The 19,385-nt window shown below is 42.4% G+C and overlaps 1 protein-coding gene across 1 annotated transcript in view; it reads left to right on the forward strand.

Annotated features, from left to right (window-relative positions):
* The first annotated feature begins 8,844 nt into the window (after positions 1–8,844).
* BCAT1 (branched chain amino acid transaminase 1) overlaps positions 8,845–19,385 on the forward strand; it is a 67,444-nt gene continuing 56,903 nt past the window's right edge. Inside the window, exon 1 of the mRNA XM_064459631.1 lies at positions 8,845–9,201. Within this exon, the coding sequence (XP_064315701.1) occupies positions 9,193–9,201 (9 nt within the window). The 5' untranslated portion in view covers positions 8,845–9,192. The remainder of the gene's footprint in view (positions 9,202–19,385) is intronic.

A 19,385-nucleotide genomic window follows, 5' to 3' on the forward strand; every position in this document is an offset into this window, starting at 1 on the left:
TAATCTGTATGTAGCTCATGGCCAGTTACTTTCTGTGAGCAGGTGCCATGTGTTAACCAGGAATACTTTGACTCAGTTTTTTCTCACCATACGGTATTGCTGTAGTTTAGAGTCTGTGTCAAAAACATTGTAAATAAAGGTATCTTGTCTCTGCAGTAGATGTCAAAGGCGAGGCTTTACTGGATTACTTTAAAAATGTTTGTTTCCTCATCAGATTTCAAGGTACAGGCTCATCTAATTGTTGCTCTTCTGGTTCACTTGATTATCAGGCTGGAGAGGGGAGTCCATGTCCCTAAACCAAATGTAGTATTTGTCTCTCCCTGCAGTCTCCTCAGATGTCACTGCCAACCCTTGGACTCCTGTCTCTCTCTGGCTGCCGTGTCCTGGCTTGCTTTGGCTGTTACTTCAACCTTTCACATTGCCATCACCATCTATGACATCACTAGCGTGCCATTAACAGACTATCTTAGCCAGCAGAATTTGGCCTTTTTATTCCATTTGTTCTAAGCTTTACCCCTCTAAAACAGGTCTTGGCATATTAAAGCATCTCTCAGAAGACTTGGATCTCATACTCAGTCCATCAAAGAGATTCTGCAGCTGCTGTAATCCCTCGCCAAGCCTAATTTCAGCACAATTATATGCTAAAGCAGCCGCCTCAAATATATAACAATTTACAGAAAAATGACAGGACTGATGTAGAGTTATTTCGTGTGGAATTAATTTTCTCAAGCGAAGTGTTATGACTGATAATTTGGGACAGTGCTCAAGATCTATTTATAGAAATGTGTCTTTTTACCAGTCATTAATGTCGTTTACCTGCTGAAGTAGCGCATGTCTGGAGGTGTAGTTGCTGAAAAGCCTGTGTCTTCCTGTGTACTTTCTAGTAGATACTATTTTTCACTGAAGTAGTAGTACCGCTTTGCTGGGGAATGTAATGGATCTCCTACAAAAATACATAGGTTTGAGGTATCTTACTGCATATGATGCTGAAAGCTCGTAAAAGCATTGGGTTCCTGGCTGACTTGCCCCACACAGGAATTTCTCCGCTGACAGGGCGTTTAACCCGCTGTTTGGCGCAGGAGTATGGATGGCACTAACCTCCAGGAGCCGAGATGTTCATAACCGAGAACGGGCCTCCCGCACCGTTGAGCTGACAGCGTAGCTGACCACCGGCACGGCGTAGGTGGCTCACCACCTCTTCCTTGCCCTTTTTCCCGGTAGCTGGCTCTGAACCTGGGTTGGGAGGGCTGCCCGCGGCCACCAGGGGGAGCCACGAGGAAGAGAAACTCCCGTGGGGCGGCGGGGGCGGCCCCGGGGGTGCGGGGGAATCACCGGCTCCTTGCGAGGGCCAGCACGGAGCCGGTGCTGCCCCGCGTCCCCGGGGCAGCGGGCGGGCTAGCCCCTTATCGTTATTACCTTTATGATTTATATCCCTTTATAATAACGGGATATTATTATATCCCTTTCTTATTATTCCTTTCAAATCACCCACGCAATAAACCAACAGTCCGGGGTCCTATAGCCGGTGAGTGGTACCCGGACAATGTCTTGAAAGTTTCTCTCTGGTTTGTTGTGTACTTCTGGAGACTTTTTAATCTTGATTTAATTTCAACTGGGGAACCGCAACGTGGCTTTAAAATGCGAAGCAGATGCCGAGCTTTTTATAGACGGCTGTTCGTGCTGAAACACTGCACGTCGGCCCCTCTCTCAGCAGGTGGGATTTGAAGCAGTTGGGTTGTAAACTGGAGATTGGGAAGATGGGCTTTCCACTGGCCACAGCCCAGCTGCCTCCTTTTCTCCATGCACTCAAAAGCTAACATCAGAATAACATCAGTAGCATCAGAGAAATTAAGATTTCACACTGATTTCTACAACTGAATTCTACTGCTTTGAAGTAAAAGGTGTTTTTGGCCCAGAATGTCTTACAACACCCCAAAAAATCACATTGAGTCAGTCTTTAAGGGTTGATTTAGTTTTCATATTGAAACCAAGTAGTTCGGCAGCAAGTCTTCCAGGTGCCCTGGCTGAGCAGCTTTTATCATTAACCATCTGACTTTGCATATCCAAAGAAGGGCAACAAGGCTGGTGAAGGGTCTTATGAGGAGCGGCTGGGGGAACTGGGGTTGTTTAGCCTGGAGAAGAGGAGGCTGAGGGGGGACCTTATCACTCTCTACAGCTACCTGAAAGGAGGTTGTAGCGAGGTGGGCGTTGGTCTCTTCTCCCAAGTAACAATTGATAGGACGAGAGGAAATGGCCTCAAGCTGTGTCAGGGGAAGTTTAGGTTGGATATTAGGAAAGATATCTTCACTGAAAGAGTTGCCAGGGGTTGGAACAGGCTGCCCAGGGAAGTGGTTGAGTCACCATCCCTGGAGATATTTAAAAGACATGTTGATGTGGCACTTCGGCATATGGTTTTGTGGTGGACTTGGCAGTGCTGGGTTAATGGTTGGACTCAATCTTACGGGTCTTTTCCAACCTAAACAATTCTGATTCTATGAAATTATGTGGAGAATTATCCTCAACTGGCTTCCCTCCCCCCCAAAAAACAACAGCACAAAATATCAAGTGTTCCCCCTCTTATTTTTCTGCCAGTTTTTAAGCAGGCCTGAGTGGGGGAGAAATAAGTGGCTTAGTAGTTATGAAATATAGGGAGTTACCTTGGGTGGGGAAAATGGGTTGGAGAGGAAGCACAGTGCTTCCCTTAAAAGGTGAAGGAGTGGGTTGATTTTGACAAGAACTCAGGATTCACGCAGCCCTGGTGCTAAAGCCTCAGCTGGAGCCAGGCAAAAGGGGGCCTCTGCTGCTGACTCAGCCCCTGAGGTGCTGCTGCCACCTGCAGCATCTCCCTCTGCCCCCACTCCCACCCCTGGTGTACCTAATTTAATTTTTAATGCCTTTTTAAGGCTTTGCTTCAGAAGTGTTATTGACACTGTGCCTTTTGCGATGCAAAGGATGCTAGCCCCGGTCCAGCAGGGCTGTAAGCAGGCAGCGCTGGGGCCAGGCAGGCACAGCGGCCCAGAACCTTCTGGAAAAGGCCTGTGGGGAGGTGCCCTGCACCACCCCCGCCCTGCCCCGCTGCCCCTGAGGAGGCTGTGAGGAGGCAGGGGAGAAGAGAGGAGCTAGAAAACAGAAGTCTGGAAAAAATATTGGAAACAAACTCTGTTCTTGGTTAATTCCCAGAAAGAAATGTTTTCCTTGCTTCTCAGGGCAGAAATAAGTGACACATTCACAAAGTGCTTATTTAGGAAGAATGCATAAAATGCTGTTTCTCTGAGTGAGTAGGAGTGAAAGGGCAGGCGCCGTCGTGTTTATTTGGTTCCAGTTACCCTCACACATGCAGGCCTTTTCCTTTCAGCATTTTTCTTAGTGTTTTCCCAGATGTCAGGTGTTCTGTGGCCCCTTTCCCCTTTATCTTCTCTCAGGACTCTTGTTTTTTAATGTTTCTTTCTGAGAGAGTAATTATGCAGTCTACTTCTTTGTGAGGATGCCAGCTTAGATGTTTCCCGCCCTTTAGCATCTACAATTACTTCCTACTCCCATGCTTTTTATCTGGGTTTTTTAAACCCAGATCACTCTATTAATCCATTTTATAGCAGAGCCCGCACACAGTGGAGCTGACATGTCCAAGGAGGTGGGAAAACTGCATGAGGATGGAAATGAGCACCAGGAGAAGGTGCTGCCACAAAAGATCTTGCTTCTCTGGAAACAACATCCACCAAAACCTTGCACCTCATTTGAGCCCTTCTCTGAGGTGACATATGACTGTGACGACGAGAGAGCCCACCATGCCTTTATCTTTCTGTTCCTACAAAGAATTCTGTTTCTTCTCCTTTTCCAAAATGAAGACTAGTAATTGCAACGATCACTTTCTGTGTATAAGCCTTATTATAAGCTTCTCCTGTCATTCCGTTGTAGCCCAAAATGACAAGACTCTAAATGACCTGTCCTCCACTGAAATAAAAATAATTAAAAAAAAAATTTACCCTAATATTTTGTGCATATACAAACACATTTATACATATAATATTTACATAATACATTCTTCTCTTTTTTAATGCTAGGAAATTTCTACACCAATCTGATTCTCATCCAAAGGTTTCTCTTTCCCTCACTTACTTCAGGACTGTAAAAACTTTCCACAGCTGTATTCCCAGTTCTGTAAGGCAGCTATATGGAAATCATGTCATGCGGTTACCTTCTTAACTGTTCTGAAGAGTTTTAGTTTTGGGACTGGAATCAGTCATAGGTTTTCCCTGAAGAATATTTTAGATGAAAGTTGATGTTTTCATGTTTTAAATATTTGTGCCAATGCACTTTCATGCAGTTGCAGAAACTAAGCACGACTGAGTTTTAGTACAAAAGCTAAGTAGAAGCAAAGTATTTTAGAAAGGTCAAAACATAACATTCTGATATTTTTCAGAAAGATACTTTTTTATTTTGGGGGTTTTAGTTTGGTTTTTTTTTTTTTTTAATAGCTTTGGAACACATTTCAAAAGGGCTTATATTACAAAAAGCTTGGAAAATTTTAAAATATCAAAATCAAACTGAAACACAAATTTTGTCAAAATGATACCTTCTGATTGAATCGAAATTTCTTTCCTCACATTTTACTGCAGGAAGTTTTCACTCCTTTTCAGAAGGAAAAAAATCTGAGTCACAGATTTCTCTTAAATGGAAAACCTGTTTTCTACCCACCTTCACCTCATCCTCTTTCTGCAGACTGGGGTTGTAAGAGGAAACTTTACAAAGCGTATCAAGCTATAGGCTTCTGCCCTCCATTCCTTGTAGAATTATGGAATTATACAAGGTGGCTCTTTCAAAATTCCCGATTTGGCTTTATATCATAAAGCCTTTTCATTTTCTCAGTGGTAGTTCCTCATATTTCTGTGGCTAAAATGTGACTGTATTCAGTTCCGGTTTGGATAATGTGCACGATTGAAACCCCGTTGGTCTTCTGCAAAAATTCCACTCATGAGCCCACAGCAAGAAAGAAGGAATGCTGTGCTCTTCTGCACGGCTTCTGTGCAAACCAGCAAAAGGAATGGAACATCCTAATTACAGTTTTTGCAGCCACTCTGCAAACATAATCTGCCCTCAGAGCCCCAGGTGTCAAAGCCTCTACTCAGAATCTCTAGAACTTGTGAAAACACTTTGGACTCAAAGCATATAAATTACCTAATTCTCTCACATCTGTGAAAAACTTACTCATTAAAACTTCTAAAGTTTAACAGTGCTGTCAAGCGTTCACAGAATGCTTTGCATTAATGGAAAATGTAGCATAGAAATGAACAATGGCCTGTTTTATGAAAATTAAATATTCAGAATGTAGAAAATTCATGCTGTTGTTCATGGATCAATACAGCTGACTGAATCAGTAGTGGTAAAGGTAAAGCCAATGTCCCCTGCACTGTAACTTCTGGAGTGTAACTTGACTGAGGCAATGCAAGCCAACACTGCAAAAATATGTCTGTATGGCACATTTACTAATGGCAATTTCAGTCTTTGGGGGGTTGCAGCAAGATCCAAGTTTTGAGGTAAACTCTGTAGCTTATCTGAGTTTTGCCCTCCTTTTTCTGATTTTTATTTGCAAGTTCAGGGCCAGCTTGACTGTCAATAAAGACATCTCTTTTTAATATATACCCTAGATAACTTGGTGTTTTGGCTTTGCACAAATCCTCTGCAGTTCAGATAACATTTCTGCTTTCCCTTTACTTTCCTTCTCCTATTTCTTAATTATGCCCAGGCCATGGATTCTGCTCTGTACCTCAATAGTTGGCAGTAGTTTGAGGATAACTTGAAATGTGTCTCTGTGGGGGAGAATGACACAGAGAACTTAGAAGGAAAAAGGGCTCGCAGCATAATACTGTTCCAACTGGCAAACTGAGGTACGGAAACAGTACAACTGCATTCATGGAATCATAGAGTCATTAAGGCTGGAAAAGACCTCTAGGATCGTCAAGTCCAACCATCAACCCAACACCACCATGCCTCCTAAGCCATGCCCTGAAGTGCCACTTCTACACATTTTTTGAACACCTCCAGGGATGGTGACCCCACTACCTCTCTGGGGAGCCTGTTCCAAAGCTTGACCACTCTTTCAGTGAAGAAATTTTTCCTAATATCCAATCTAAACCTCCCCTGATGCAGACTGGGGCCATTTCCTCTCATCCTAAATTTAAACAGCCTTTTTCTAGAGGGTTTTGTGATGCTGAAGTAAGTCTGGAGAAACTGTAGAACCTGTAATAAGGAATGCAAAAAGATGTATATTTGCAAAACACCACATGGAGGGGCAGACTCAGCATGACTTTTCTGAAAGGAAATCCTCACCTGCCTATCTAGAAACTACTTTGAAGGATTCAATGAACATGCAGACAGTAGACATACAATTGATACCATCTGCTTGGATTTCCAAAGGACTTGACAAGGTCCCTTACCAAAGGCTTTTAGGAAATAAGGTCCCATAGGAAAGGTGCTTTTATGGTTGCTCTTGCTGCTAACCTGCTAATTGGTTAAAAGATAAGACACAGAAGAGAGGCAGAGTCTGTGCAGTTGAGAAAATGGTAGGGAAATGGAGGCAAACAGAGATAGGACTAAGTTTGCTGATGAGATTAAAACCTTCAGGGTAACGATGTTAAACAATTCAGCCACACTAGAGCTATCAAACTCGAGTTGCAGGAGGACCTCATGAAAATGAGTACACAGTTGTTAAAACACCATATAATAATGTCTGCAAGCATAAAATCATGCACATGGCAAAAAAAAATTGCTAAATTTATGTCAACAGTCATGGGTTATGAATGATGTATTACCTTTCAGGAGAAAAATCTTGGAATTAGATGGTTTGTAAAAATATCCGTTCAGTTTAGTGCTCAGGAGCAGTCAAATTAGGAAAAAACACAAGGCATTATTAGGAAAAGAAATGGAGGAAAAAAGGCAAATTAAAAGTAAGTATGGTGACCTGCATTTTGAGAGTTTTGTGTAGTTCATGTGCCCGTCCTAAATCAAGGATAATCGAGGGTATGGAACAGTTTCGATGTAAAGACTAGGACTCTTCATCTGGGAAAAGGAGATAGCTGACAGAGGATTCAACAGTAGTCTGTAAAATCACAAATTACATAAAAGGGATTAATAGTTTGATCTTCATTTGTGTTTAGTCTCACAATATCAGGAGAAGGGAGCATGCTATGAAATTTTCAAGTGGCAAGTTCAAATAAAACAGAACAGAACAAAGTTGTGGAACTCATTAGCACCTTAGAGATGCCAAATTTTACATGGGTTCAAGGAACAATTAAATAAATAGAACAAAAATCCACAAAGAACTATTAAGCCTAAAGAATCTGTCATTCAGGAGAAACTCTTGAGGCAAAAAGAGCATATCAGGAAAGTGCCCCAACATGCCTATTCTGAACTCTTCTGTGGTCATCGCTATTGTCAAATGTTCCAGAGAGCATACTGAATTAAACGGACCTCTGACCTGACCCAGCAAGGTTGTTCCTATGTTGTGGCTGTAATCTGAAGATAATTCATCTTGAATGGATTGAATTGCTCTCACGAGCACTGAGTAGTAGCTCACTGATGGTGAATTCTGTCTGTCCAACGCTGCTTTGCTGCCTTCTCTGCCTCCTGCTTTTTTCTCCATCTTTCTTCTCTCCTAAATAGCCACTAAAACATCACTGTTCAAATGAACTTTCCTTTTGGGTAGCACCGTTTACCTGTGTTCCTTTGGAATCCAAATTTTTGTAATTCCATTAAACAGCTCTTTCTTACCTGGCTGAAGAGTGGCAGGAACAGGGATCTACCTTGTTTATGTAACCGACGCCTGGCACTACACAGGAGAGAATAATTCACGTACATCATGCAAAGCAGAACCTGACACTTTTGACAGCAGCATTGAGATGAAACAACTTTCCACAACTACTCTTAAGCAGATCAGAAGAGGAAAACATTTATGGAAACAGTAGCAAGGGAAGAAAAGACTTAACCGTAAAACCAGTAAAGACGAAAGTAAGCACACTGTGAACACTACATTGTGGTTATACTGGGATTTTCTCTTTAAAAGTGACGGTTTTGTTGTACTACTGCCGTGCAGTTTCACTGGCAGCAGCGCTGGTAGTAAGACAGTTGACTGGTGTTTATTATCTTGTCTTCAGGTGCTGGTCACCTGCCTGCCAGGCACCTATGGACAGAAAGCAGAGACACAGCAGCACCCGCCAGCCAGCTGTAAGATGGCCAGCTGAGGTACGAAGAGCTGTGAAGGCGTAGCTACATGGACTTCAGCGCGATGAGGCACTGGCTAGCAGGGGGAGGACCCAGAGCCCCACCGTGAAGCATCTGGCAACCCCAGCTGGCTCCATCTAAAATGGATTGTGTGGGCCCCTCCTGTGCTCGCTGCCAGGGCTGGAGGACTTAGCATGAGTCGTGCGCGCAGTGGTGGGAGGCGGAAGGCCTGGGAAAAGCTTGCCTTGCAGCAAGAGAGCTGAAGGGCTTGCTAGCGATGGGAGGGATAAACTGCAAGGTGTTTGGTGTGTCAGACAACTTGGACGCAAGGAGGAGGAAATGACTCAGAGACTGAAAATGGTTTCTTAAGGGTTTTTAAGGGAGAGGGCTAAGAAGAACGTGCTGTCCTCAGTATAAACTACACTAAAAGCATTTAATTGTCTCTGTCTGGTAGGCGCAGCTCATGATGTGGGGCCGTTTGAGGGACGAGCCATGGGCCACGACTGACCCTGCAAGCCGACCCGCCCCTGCGGATAGGTGCGGGCGGTGGGTCAGACCCCGCCGTCCTCCCCCCGGCTGGGGCGGCCGCTGCTTCTCCCGGGCGGGAGGAGGGAGGTGTGCGGGCCGGCCGGCCGGGAGGAGCCAGGCGGGGCGGCCCCGCAGCCCCTCGCCGCTCTCCCCAGCGGCGGCCGGCGGGCGCGCCGCCCTCGCCCGCTGATGCAATCGGAGCCCGCAAGCGGCAGCAGCGGAGGCAGCAGCAGCCCCGGCAGCGGCGGCAGCAGCAGCAGCAGCAGCCCCGGCGGCACCCGCAGGCGGACCGGCCGGCCCTGAGCCCGCGCAGCCGCCGCCACACCGGCACCCGCACCCGGGGGCTCGGCGACCGGCGGGGCTCCGGCAGCAGCGCTCCCCGAAACGAGCGGCGGCCCGCCGAGAGCCCGCTCCGCCGCGGCGAGGAGACACCGGCCGTTTGCCAGCATGATGAAGGTAAGCGGAGCCGGTTTCCTGCCAAAATCCCCGCGTCCATCCTTCGGGGAATGCGGAGTAGCAGAGGGGTTTTGCGTTGGCGAACAAGGAAAGCGGTAGTTTACTGATTTGTATTTACAGATTTTAATCCTCTGATTTGTTATTTGCGCTTTGCGAAGGAGATTTCTGTCCCCGAGAGATTTATTGTTTGAGATTCAGAAGCAGGATGTGTGTGATTCTACCTCTTCCCATGTTCCTTCGTTGCAGACAGCATGTGTGGAACAGAAATAATGAGTCGTGAGGGAGAAGGTGGGGGGAGGGAAGGTGTATAATTTCCTCAGGGGGTGGGGGTGGGGGGGCCGGGATTTTTACTGTTTATTTGTAACATGGGACTCTTAATGATTAAAAAGAAAGAAAAAAACTTTAAAGGGTATGGTCTCCTGGCAGGCATCGTGCCTTTTTATGCCTATGAGTTTATTATAGGTCTTATGCCTGCCATTGTACTAAAATAGACTATGACTATGGGTAAAACCCAGTAACATGTATTTAGAGGTTTTGAGTAATTTCAGAAATAACTTTAAATAACTGAAGAGGAGTTGTTGGTAGTGACCACTAATGTGAGAGAGATGAGCATCTGTGGGAACCATCCTTTTATAAAAGTCATGCTTATGTTCCTCTGCTTAGTGAGGCTGATCTGGGGATTAAAAAGAAGCCTTTGCTGTTGAGACAAAGGATGTGGAGACAGCATGGGTGCTTTTCAGTTAGATTGAGGGAACTTCACAGCAACTTTATACCTTGTAGGACAGCTGCACTAAGAATAATTCTTGGGTTTTGAAGAAGGTCTGTACTGGACTGACTGAACTTCACAGCCACAGGCTGATGCCAGAGTTAACAGCTGAGGAAAAACAAGACTGAGTTATTTCCTCTCCTTGGGTAACTCTAACAGATGGAATATGGGTACAATGGGTATGTGACTGGTGGGTGTCTCCCCAGCTCCTCTGCGCCACTGATGACAAGTGTTACACTCATTCCATTCTAGGTCTCATCAACGTTGCTCTCTCCTGGGTGGGTCTAGCAGTGGTGCAAGTGCCACTGATGATTGCTCTCCACAGCTACCTGAAAGGAGGTTGTAGCGAAGTGGGAGTTGGTCTCTTCTCCCAAGTTACTAGTGGCAGAATGAGACGAAAAAGCTTCAAGCTGTGTCAGGGGAGGTTTAGACTAGATATTAGGAAAAATTTCTTCACTGAAAGAGTGGTCAAGCATTGGAACAGGCTGCCCAGAGAGGTAGTGGGGTCACCATCCCTGGAGGTGTTCAAAAAATGTGTAGAAGTGGCACTTCAGGGCATGGCTTACGAGACATGGTGGTGTTGGGTTGGCAGTTGGACTTGATGATCCTAGAGGTCTTTTCCAACCTTAATGATTCTATGATGGCAGGGCTAAAATGGGTGAGTGCTCTGGAGTAGCCTCAGAAGGCTCTGATTAGTTCCGTTTGCACTTTCTGCAGCTGGGGAGTGGCAGACCAGCCGCGGCAGAAAACAGATCTGAAACTGCTCAGGGGAAATACCCAAGCAGCTGCCTCCAGCCAGAATGCTTAGGGACAGAATGCAAGCGTGCCAAGGAGCAAGGCTGACCATCATATTTCATCACCTTTGATGTACCCATTGTGTGTCTATGCATGACCCCAGTCTCCAGGGTGTTATCCATCACCTGCCAGTGATGCTCTGGCATGCCCATGCAAAAAAAGCAAGTAGCAGGCAAGCCACAGAGCTACCTGCCTGTTTGCTCAAAGCAGCACTGACATGTCATTGCGTTCTTCAGTGATACTCAGGCACAAATCAAAGTAGTATGTGATCCTAATTTGTTATTCATAGTCACTGACATGCTTTCAAGGTGATACCTCCAATTCTTACATAGGATGAAGTGGATGGGTGGTCCCATTTACCTTGGAAATAATTTCGTTACTTTATGACTTTACACGTTAAAGGGTCAGGTAATATCACCTCATAAAATAGAGCACCTGTTGTAGAAGAGCAGTTCAGCAAATATTGCCTTATGCTATTGCAGATGAAAATCCAGTGTCATGCTTATGGAAAGGCCTAATCTCACACTTTGGAGTGTATATCAAATGATCCAAAAGAGTAAACATGAACTAAATAATTGAAACTATCTTTGAAATTATCAGGAATTTTTACCCATCTGTCTTTTTTGCATCTTGGCCCATAGTTTATTACCATTTTTACAAAGTAATGTCATAATACCCTTCCAACAGTTACTCATTTACTTTCTTCCCTTGAGGTCTGCAGTTTGTTCCAAGTGTTATTTTAGAGTATACCTGATGCATTAATGAAGTGCAGCATATGACTTCTAAGTAGGTACACAACTATTGTTAATTCAGTTTGCCTAGTAGAGCATTTCACAAAATATTTGACAAAAACACTCTTAGTAAGCACAGAAAATATATCATTTTTCTTGGTATTTGTATAGGGTTTAACTTCAGAAGGTTCTGATTGTATTATTTTTCACTAGCACTCAGAGAGATCAGTGCCACACAAATCAGGTCCACTTGTTTCATTTTCTTTAGACTATTGTCTTAGGGGTCATCACTTCTATATTAAATGCTTGAATTTGCATTACCCTTACTGAGCAGGAACTTCTTTTAAACTTTGACACTGAAAGGCAGAGCGTACTGAGTTTATTTAGTCTGGAGAGGAGGAGGCTTTGGGGTGATGTAATAACAGCCTTCCAAAATCTAGAGGAAAATCAAGGAGATGAGGCCAGGCTCAGCAATGGTGTATGGTAGGAGAACAAGAGACAATGGCATAAATTGAAATGAAAAAGGTTCAGACTGGATATAAGGAAAAAATTCTCCCCAGTAGGACAGTCAGGCAGTGGAATGGGTTGCCAAGAGAGGCTGTGCAATCTCCATCCTTGGGAGCACTCAAGACCCAGCTGGATAAAGCCTTGAGAAATCTGGTCTGAGATCAGAGCTGACCCTACTTTGAGCAGGAGGTTGGACTAGAGACCTCATGAGGCCCCTCCCAGCCTGGATTTTCTTATGGTCCTGGAAAAAAGCTTATGAACTAAGATTTTTTTTTTTTCCTTCATCCACTCTTCATCTTTGACATAGTACTGTGGATCAGCACGTGTTGGTCCAGAACTCTGCTTGCTAGGCTTTCAACAGTACAAAGAACTCTGTGCAAAGATCTTTAAAGTCAACAGTACAGGCAGGTTTCTTCACAGAAGGTAATTTCTTTAACATGTCAGTATAGTAGTAATATTTTGTTCTTCTCTATTATCTTGAGGAATTCCAAGTGCTTAACAGACAAAGTTTAAGAGTAATGTCAGTGCAAGTCTCTTCACAAGATTGCTCCTTTATTTGGACCCTTTGAAGTTATTTTGTGGGGGATTTTTGGTTTTCTTTTTGTTTCCCCACCCCAGGATCCTTGTTGCTTGAATTACCTCATTAGGATCCATGGTAAAGTTTATCAATACTCCATTCCTGTGGCTACTGCTGAGCCAGGAAAGAGGACTGTGCCTCCTTCTTACAGTCTCAGCACCTTCCCTTTAAGTACTGTACTCGCTTTCTGCATTGGAGAGCCAAGCTAGTACCTTTTCTCACAACCAGAATACACCCTGGTTTTGCTAGACTTTCTTTTTTTTTTCTTTCCATGTATTTTAGGAATAATTCTTTAAACAAGGATCATTGTACCAGTTGGCACTTGCCATAGGAAGGGAAGAGGTATGCCAAAACTCGTAGGGAAGTTAGTAATATCAAGGGAAAGTTAAGGGGATATCTCAGGCATTCAAACATCTTTTTTTTTTAAGGTTGGGTTTTTCATAATACTGCTGGCTTTTTAAAAAATAACAGCTTCTTGATGGTTTTGAAATGAATTCACAAGGTCATCTTTTTACTTCTTTTCAGTGCAGCTGACAGCAAGGAATGTTCAATGCACTGTTAGAATTCTTACAGCTTTTGAAAAGGTTCTGTCTAGTAGTTTTCACTTCTGTAATATATGATGGTAAATTTTCTAAATTGTGTGATTTTTTCCTTTGATATGCAGAAAAGAGAATACTGGCAAAACTATATGGAGCATTGAAAAAAAAGGAGGCCTCTTCATTTTTTGGAATGTCAACTTCAAATCTGTATCTTAAATATAATACATAAATATACCATACAGAGTTGCGTATTCTACTCTTACAACAAAGTTATTAATTCACAAGGTTTTATACAATTGCATATCATCAGGCAATTCAGTAAAAAAATCACAAAGTCCACTCAAAATTAGCAGCAATAATATAATTTCTGTTGATGCATGAAGTATCTCACCCTCCAGTAAAATAAAGAAAATTATAAATCAAAGCAATATGGGGAAGAAAACTTTATAGCAAAAGTATCCTTGACATATTTAGCAGGCTAGTTGATAAGTAAGTTTCTTACCAGATGCATGACACAGGTTTTATTTCCCTGATTTTAAAGTTTGAGGAAAAAAGTGGAAAGGTTATGCTTTTGATCCTGGATGAATAAAAGCATAAGTAATTTTTAATAGGACCTATAGTTTTAAAACATTCAGAAGTAGCATAATAATTCCTGAGAACAGAACACCAAGATTTATTACGGTCATCAAATTATCAAGGTCACAATCAGTGCTAGTGTTAAAGAGTCAAAACTGTAAGTCCTTCTGAATCCTGTCCTACACTGTGTCAGTGCCTACTTACAAACTTGAAAAAAGCCCCTTCCTAATCACTAGAAAGTATTGCCTGAAATATAGGGGGTGAAAGCTATAAAAATTAACAGTTGTGTGCTAGTATAAGAGTGTAATGTGAGCCAAGTTTATTCCTTACATGACATGAAGCTGTAGTTGTAGCATAGGGTATTATAGCATACATACAGTGCTACACAGCCACAATTTTTGCCACAGCTGTACAAGTGCATATATACATGCATGCAAGCGGAAAAAAACCCAACCCATATTGTATTCACACGCTCGTGTATTTGAGGAATTTATCCATTGTGAGTATATAATCTGTTATTTAAGCAAGTATGGTCATTAGATATGCTCTAAACCATTTATATGTGCATGGGAACTAAATGGCAAACTCCGCCTTAAACTGGATTAACTGTCTTTAGAAACAGAAGTGCAGTTTGGGAGACAAATGAAACAAAGTTTCCCATGCCAGGAAGTGTTTTGTTTCTGTAACCAAAAAGCAAGTGCATTGGGTTGTTTGGCTGTATTTGGTTCAGTTTAGGTTTTCTTCTTTCTACATATTCTAACAGAGCTGTGCTTTATTCTAAACCTGATCCTGTGCTGTGGCCCAGGCTTCATCCTCAGTATTACACAGTGCTTCATAGAATACAGAGATGAGTCCTGTTGTCTATGCTTTTTTTCATGTTGACAAGGGTCTGTACTGTTAGAATCGCTTCATTTTTTAAACATTGTCCTTTGCCTTTCAACATCTTTTCAGAGGTGATTTTTGGCATTTACAGGTAGATTCTCTTCTTAACATCTGGTGATGGAAGTTCAGTAACATCAGCATCCCTTTCTGGTTCTTCACTGAGCTGAAAATACTGCATTTACAATTGTTTCCTTTTGGATCCTCTTTTAAGTGCTTTTGCTGTAGCCAGAAATGTTTTCATCATGTCAATTAGGCAAAATATTCATTGCAACATACTTATAAAATTAACGTTCTGTCCTGCCATTTCCAGATGAATTGGATTTCAACTGTGGACAAATCAGATCCAATTCTAAACTGTTTTAAGATGCTTAAGATTAGCTTTATAAATTCAGAAATTACAGAGACATTCTAGACAAGAGCATTGATACTCATCTGGGTTGAAGCTGGGCAAAACCCTTGGTTCGTGGGGGTGTTATAAGTAAGTCATTAGTTTAGATTTATTGACCTGAGCAGGGATGCTTGATCATTGATACAGATGTTGAACTGTAAGAGGACAAGCCTACATTACTTGTCACAGGCCTGTTTATTATCTTCATTACTAGTGCCATTTCTTAATATTTCAGAGTTTCTAACAGTGACTGTATCATTCTTGATTTGTGATGACCTTTTACCATGCTATAATTTTGGCAAAGGGCCTCTGTTTTGCGTGCTTAATGTGTGCTTAATGCTGACATCTCTACAAATCCCTCATCTGTGACCATACTTTTTCAAGGCCACTTTTAATGTGCTGAGCGCTATTTCACTCTCAAATTCCCTGGGCAGAATCCAGTTTGCTCTGGGCACTGTCAACAAATGATAGGGGATTTCACATGAAGGGCTTGCTCACAGGGTACTTATAAAGGACACACAGGGTAACTTTAATGCAACTCCAAAATTTCTGAGTGTTATAACGTGTGATTTTTCCCTGTCTTAGTGTTGCTACACAGTTGAATATACTAAGTAGGTGGATTGGCTGGTTTTGTCACTAGTTTAAAATATTTTACCTATTTTGAGCAGATATCATCAAGAAAAGCAGCTTCTTGTGGCTGTTACCTTGGTGGTTTTCCACATTCAAGGGAGTAATGTGTGACACTGTACAGTTGTGCTCTGCTTTTCTTTTCTTGGCTTGTTAGTAACCATGGGATTATTTACGTTTGCTTGGTGTGGTGGATTGTGCTTATTACCCTTCGTTGTACCCACAGAAACTCATTCTCTTGCTTTACAGTCTCTATTTCTTAGCACATCCTGAGCTGGATGTCTTTCATGCAAATATGTTCCATCTCAGTAGTTTGTTGTTAATTTGAAAAAGAACATGAACATCATTGTAGGTGCTGTCTTCAAAAACGTTCCAGGGATTTTCCCTGCAGGTTAGCTCTGTTCCTAGTGCCTCTTGCGTCAAGAGGAAAGCTTCAACTTCCTTTCCACTTTGTTGAATTGTGTCCAGTTAAATCAAATTAAGACAGTGTTTGAACACATAGCAAAAGACACGTCACAAGGATATAACCCAGGCTTTTATCAAAGCCAGGGAGAGATCTCCCATTGTTGCAAAGCAATGATGCCAGGCTTAAAACCCACTGGAGCTAGTATAGGCAGGTCTTCTGCAGCTACCACGTGTGTGCTGTTACGCAAGAAGCTTGCATAGGGCATAGTTGTGAGTAGAGTGCACAGCCAAAAACCACATAAATCATTTACACTTGTTCTTCCTTGAGAAGAACTGTAATGGATCTGATGGGTATGCCTCTAAAAGAAAGAGGAGCTATAGATTTAGTTCCTGGGGAGCTATGCACGTCCTATTCTGGCACCTGTCCGCCTTGCAGTGAATTCTCTGAAGTAGTTGCCAACCAGTATGAGGTATGCCTAAATTTCCTGTCTGTAGAAGAGAGAGATAGTTCTACCTTCCTTCACTGAGGTGTTGTGCCTGTAGAGACAGTATTAATTTCTAAGGCCTCCAGGTATTACAGTAAGAAGATTCATTTAAAGCTTATAAATAAAGAAGTTTTCAGTTCTTTATCTGGAACAAACAGTAAAATAACTGCAAGCATCATACAGGCCAGCCCACCATCAGAATTCAAGAGAAAGCACAGTATTTGCATCACTTCTAGACAAAGCTTGCTGTCTTTCTGTTTTCTGTTGTGGTTTCTTTTTTTTGTGTTGGTTTTTTTTTTCCCTACCCTGGCTTGCATCACCTGTTTAAAGAGACCTACGAGATCACTCAGTCCATCATAAGCCTTGAAAGCTTAAGCCTGGGCCCTTCTCCTGCATTGTGGCCAAATGTCCAGGCAGAACACATATCTAGGTATCTACAGTTCTGCCTGCGAGCACAAAACAGGGACTGTGCTCAGCCTTTTGAGTAGAGAAGCACTTTTCTAAGGAGTGTTCCCCTGACTAGTCAGGCAGGCAGAGTGTACCTGCAGTATTGAGCCCATTCAGATCCCCAGGTTGGATACCTGCTGCCATGCTTTATCAGCTTCATCTGTTGGACATTTAACAGCTAAACAAACCACTTGGGAAGCAGGGAACAGGCAATAACTGCACTAACAGCCTAATGCAATACAGAAAGTCCTGCTTCTTATGCTTTTGCACCAGTGGCATTTCTACTCGGTGGTGAATTAAATAGGCCATGCAAAGTTATCAGGCCTAGATGTGATATCAAGCTAGCATATGTCTGCCCTTTACAGACCAGCAACCACATACACAGTTGCATAATATTTTATTGTACTTAGTGTTATTTGAGAGCCAGCTGTGTAAGTTACTGTTTTATTATCTCTAGTGCGACTGTATACAAGACTTTTGGTGGAAAAAAGTAACTCCTTTCCCCTCCAAAAGCTTTTCTTTTTCCCACCCAGAGCTTTTGTTTTCAATGTGTGATTCATCACTGCTCAGCGTCTTATGTAAACCTTTATTCCAGTGCAAAATGGACTTAAATGGGACACGGTCTAAGCACTCTGAGAATAGCTACAAATGACCCCTTATACAGGCCCGTGATTCAGGCCTGACCCTCTGTTTCTTCTGGTTCCACTGTAGTTATGAGGGAGCTTGCAAACAGGAGTACATCCTTAAATACAGGTTTTTGTCTGCTAGCTCTTTTCTTTAAGCATGTCAGTTCTCATTTTAGAATCCATGACTGTTTCTGCTGTGGTTTGGTTTTTTTTTTTTCCCCCCTCCCAGGAGTCTAAAATGATTTATTTGCAAACTACAGACGCCTTGGTCTCCCACACTAAATTGTCTGCTTCCAGTTCTGAACCCTCAGTAACTCTTCAGACAATTATTTTATTTGTTTCTGCTGTATATGCATTCATGTTATTCACATTATCCTTTAGTAATTGCATCAAGCCACTTGCCTTGGTCATCAGCTGCAGCATCGGTGTGTAGTTTCCACCATCAGGGAATTTCATAAATAATTGTAAGCTATATTTTCTGCATCTTTAAATCAGATCTGTACTTTACCCATACAGCTGTCTCAGGATAAAAAAATATAGCCAATATAACTGAATCCCTGAGGAAAATAAGCAGAATAATTTTTATTGTGCTTAGGCTGGTATAACAGTGCAGTTTAAAATGCATCCCATAGCTCTGGTCAACTTTACTATAAAATCTTAAAATGCTAATTTAGTACTTGGCATTATAGAATACATGAGCAAAGAGAAATGTTAGAGAAAAAATAATGAATGCAATCGTCCTTGTGGTTAACAGCAAAGCCCTTTTACAGTGGTAGGGGAAAGTACATAATAACATTTATACCCTTTCTTGTTGCCAGTCTGATGTAAAAGATCTCATATCAATGAGAGTTGGGTCTAAACACAGTAAAACCATGGTGATTTTCAGAATTTCCATTTATTTTGTTTAAGCAATAACCATATCACATAGCCGTGAGATACTACCTAGTTAGAAAACATGCAGATGAAATTATAGGTCAACTAGATCCAGCTGGTTGCTTTAACATGTTTTTCTTTATGCCATTCTAGCAAACAATGCACTTGTTAAAAACCTAATTAATGCTAGAGCAGACAAACAAACCAACAAAAGAGGCACTTAGAGGCACTGTTCATAGGAGTTAGAGATGGAAGAGGTCCATTAGGTCATCTGCCTGTTCCCCTCATAGTACGAGGCTGTTTTCCTCAATCAGAAGGGAAGAGTCAGTGAACTGAGCAAGAGGGTAAAGACAGAGGAAAAGGCACCGGGGCGTGACAGAGCAACAAGAGGGTCATAGGAAGGAAAACAAACAAGAACAGTATGAACAGAGGGCTTAGAAATCAAGGTTAAAGCACATTGCATTTGGAGGTCATTTGTGAAGGGATTTCTTTAGAGCACTTGCCTGTTTCTGTAAAGAAGATAAGAAGGAGGATTGTATGGTTGTGCAGGAAATGTATTAAGACAGAACTAACTGTTGAATAAAGGGACACCACACAGAGATGTACAGTTGCTTTGTGTCCTGTATTGGATGGGGCTGGAGGTAGGTTCTCAGTATTTTTCAGCTGGGAAGGATCAAGTTCTAAGCTCCATGATGGATGAGTGTAGTTTGCAGCTCCTGTTGTAAATTTTCTGAAATGTCTGCCAAAATAATATTAGCCCAAAGCTGAATAGATCCCTGGTCAGGTTCTCCTTAGAGTTAGTTAAAACAAATTAAACTATTTTCTATTTCTGGTGAACTCTTTTCTTCCCTTTAGCCTTCTTGATAACCCAGTTTGTAGAGCACACGTTCTTTTTGGATTTCAGCAGTAGTTATCCTTGTATAGCTTTGCTACCTTTTGGGTGAACTGATACAAGCTTCC

Source organism: Phalacrocorax carbo, chromosome 1 (assembly GCF_963921805.1).
Source record: "Phalacrocorax carbo chromosome 1, bPhaCar2.1, whole genome shotgun sequence".
Classification (NCBI taxonomy): Eukaryota; Metazoa; Chordata; class Aves; order Suliformes; family Phalacrocoracidae; genus Phalacrocorax; species Phalacrocorax carbo.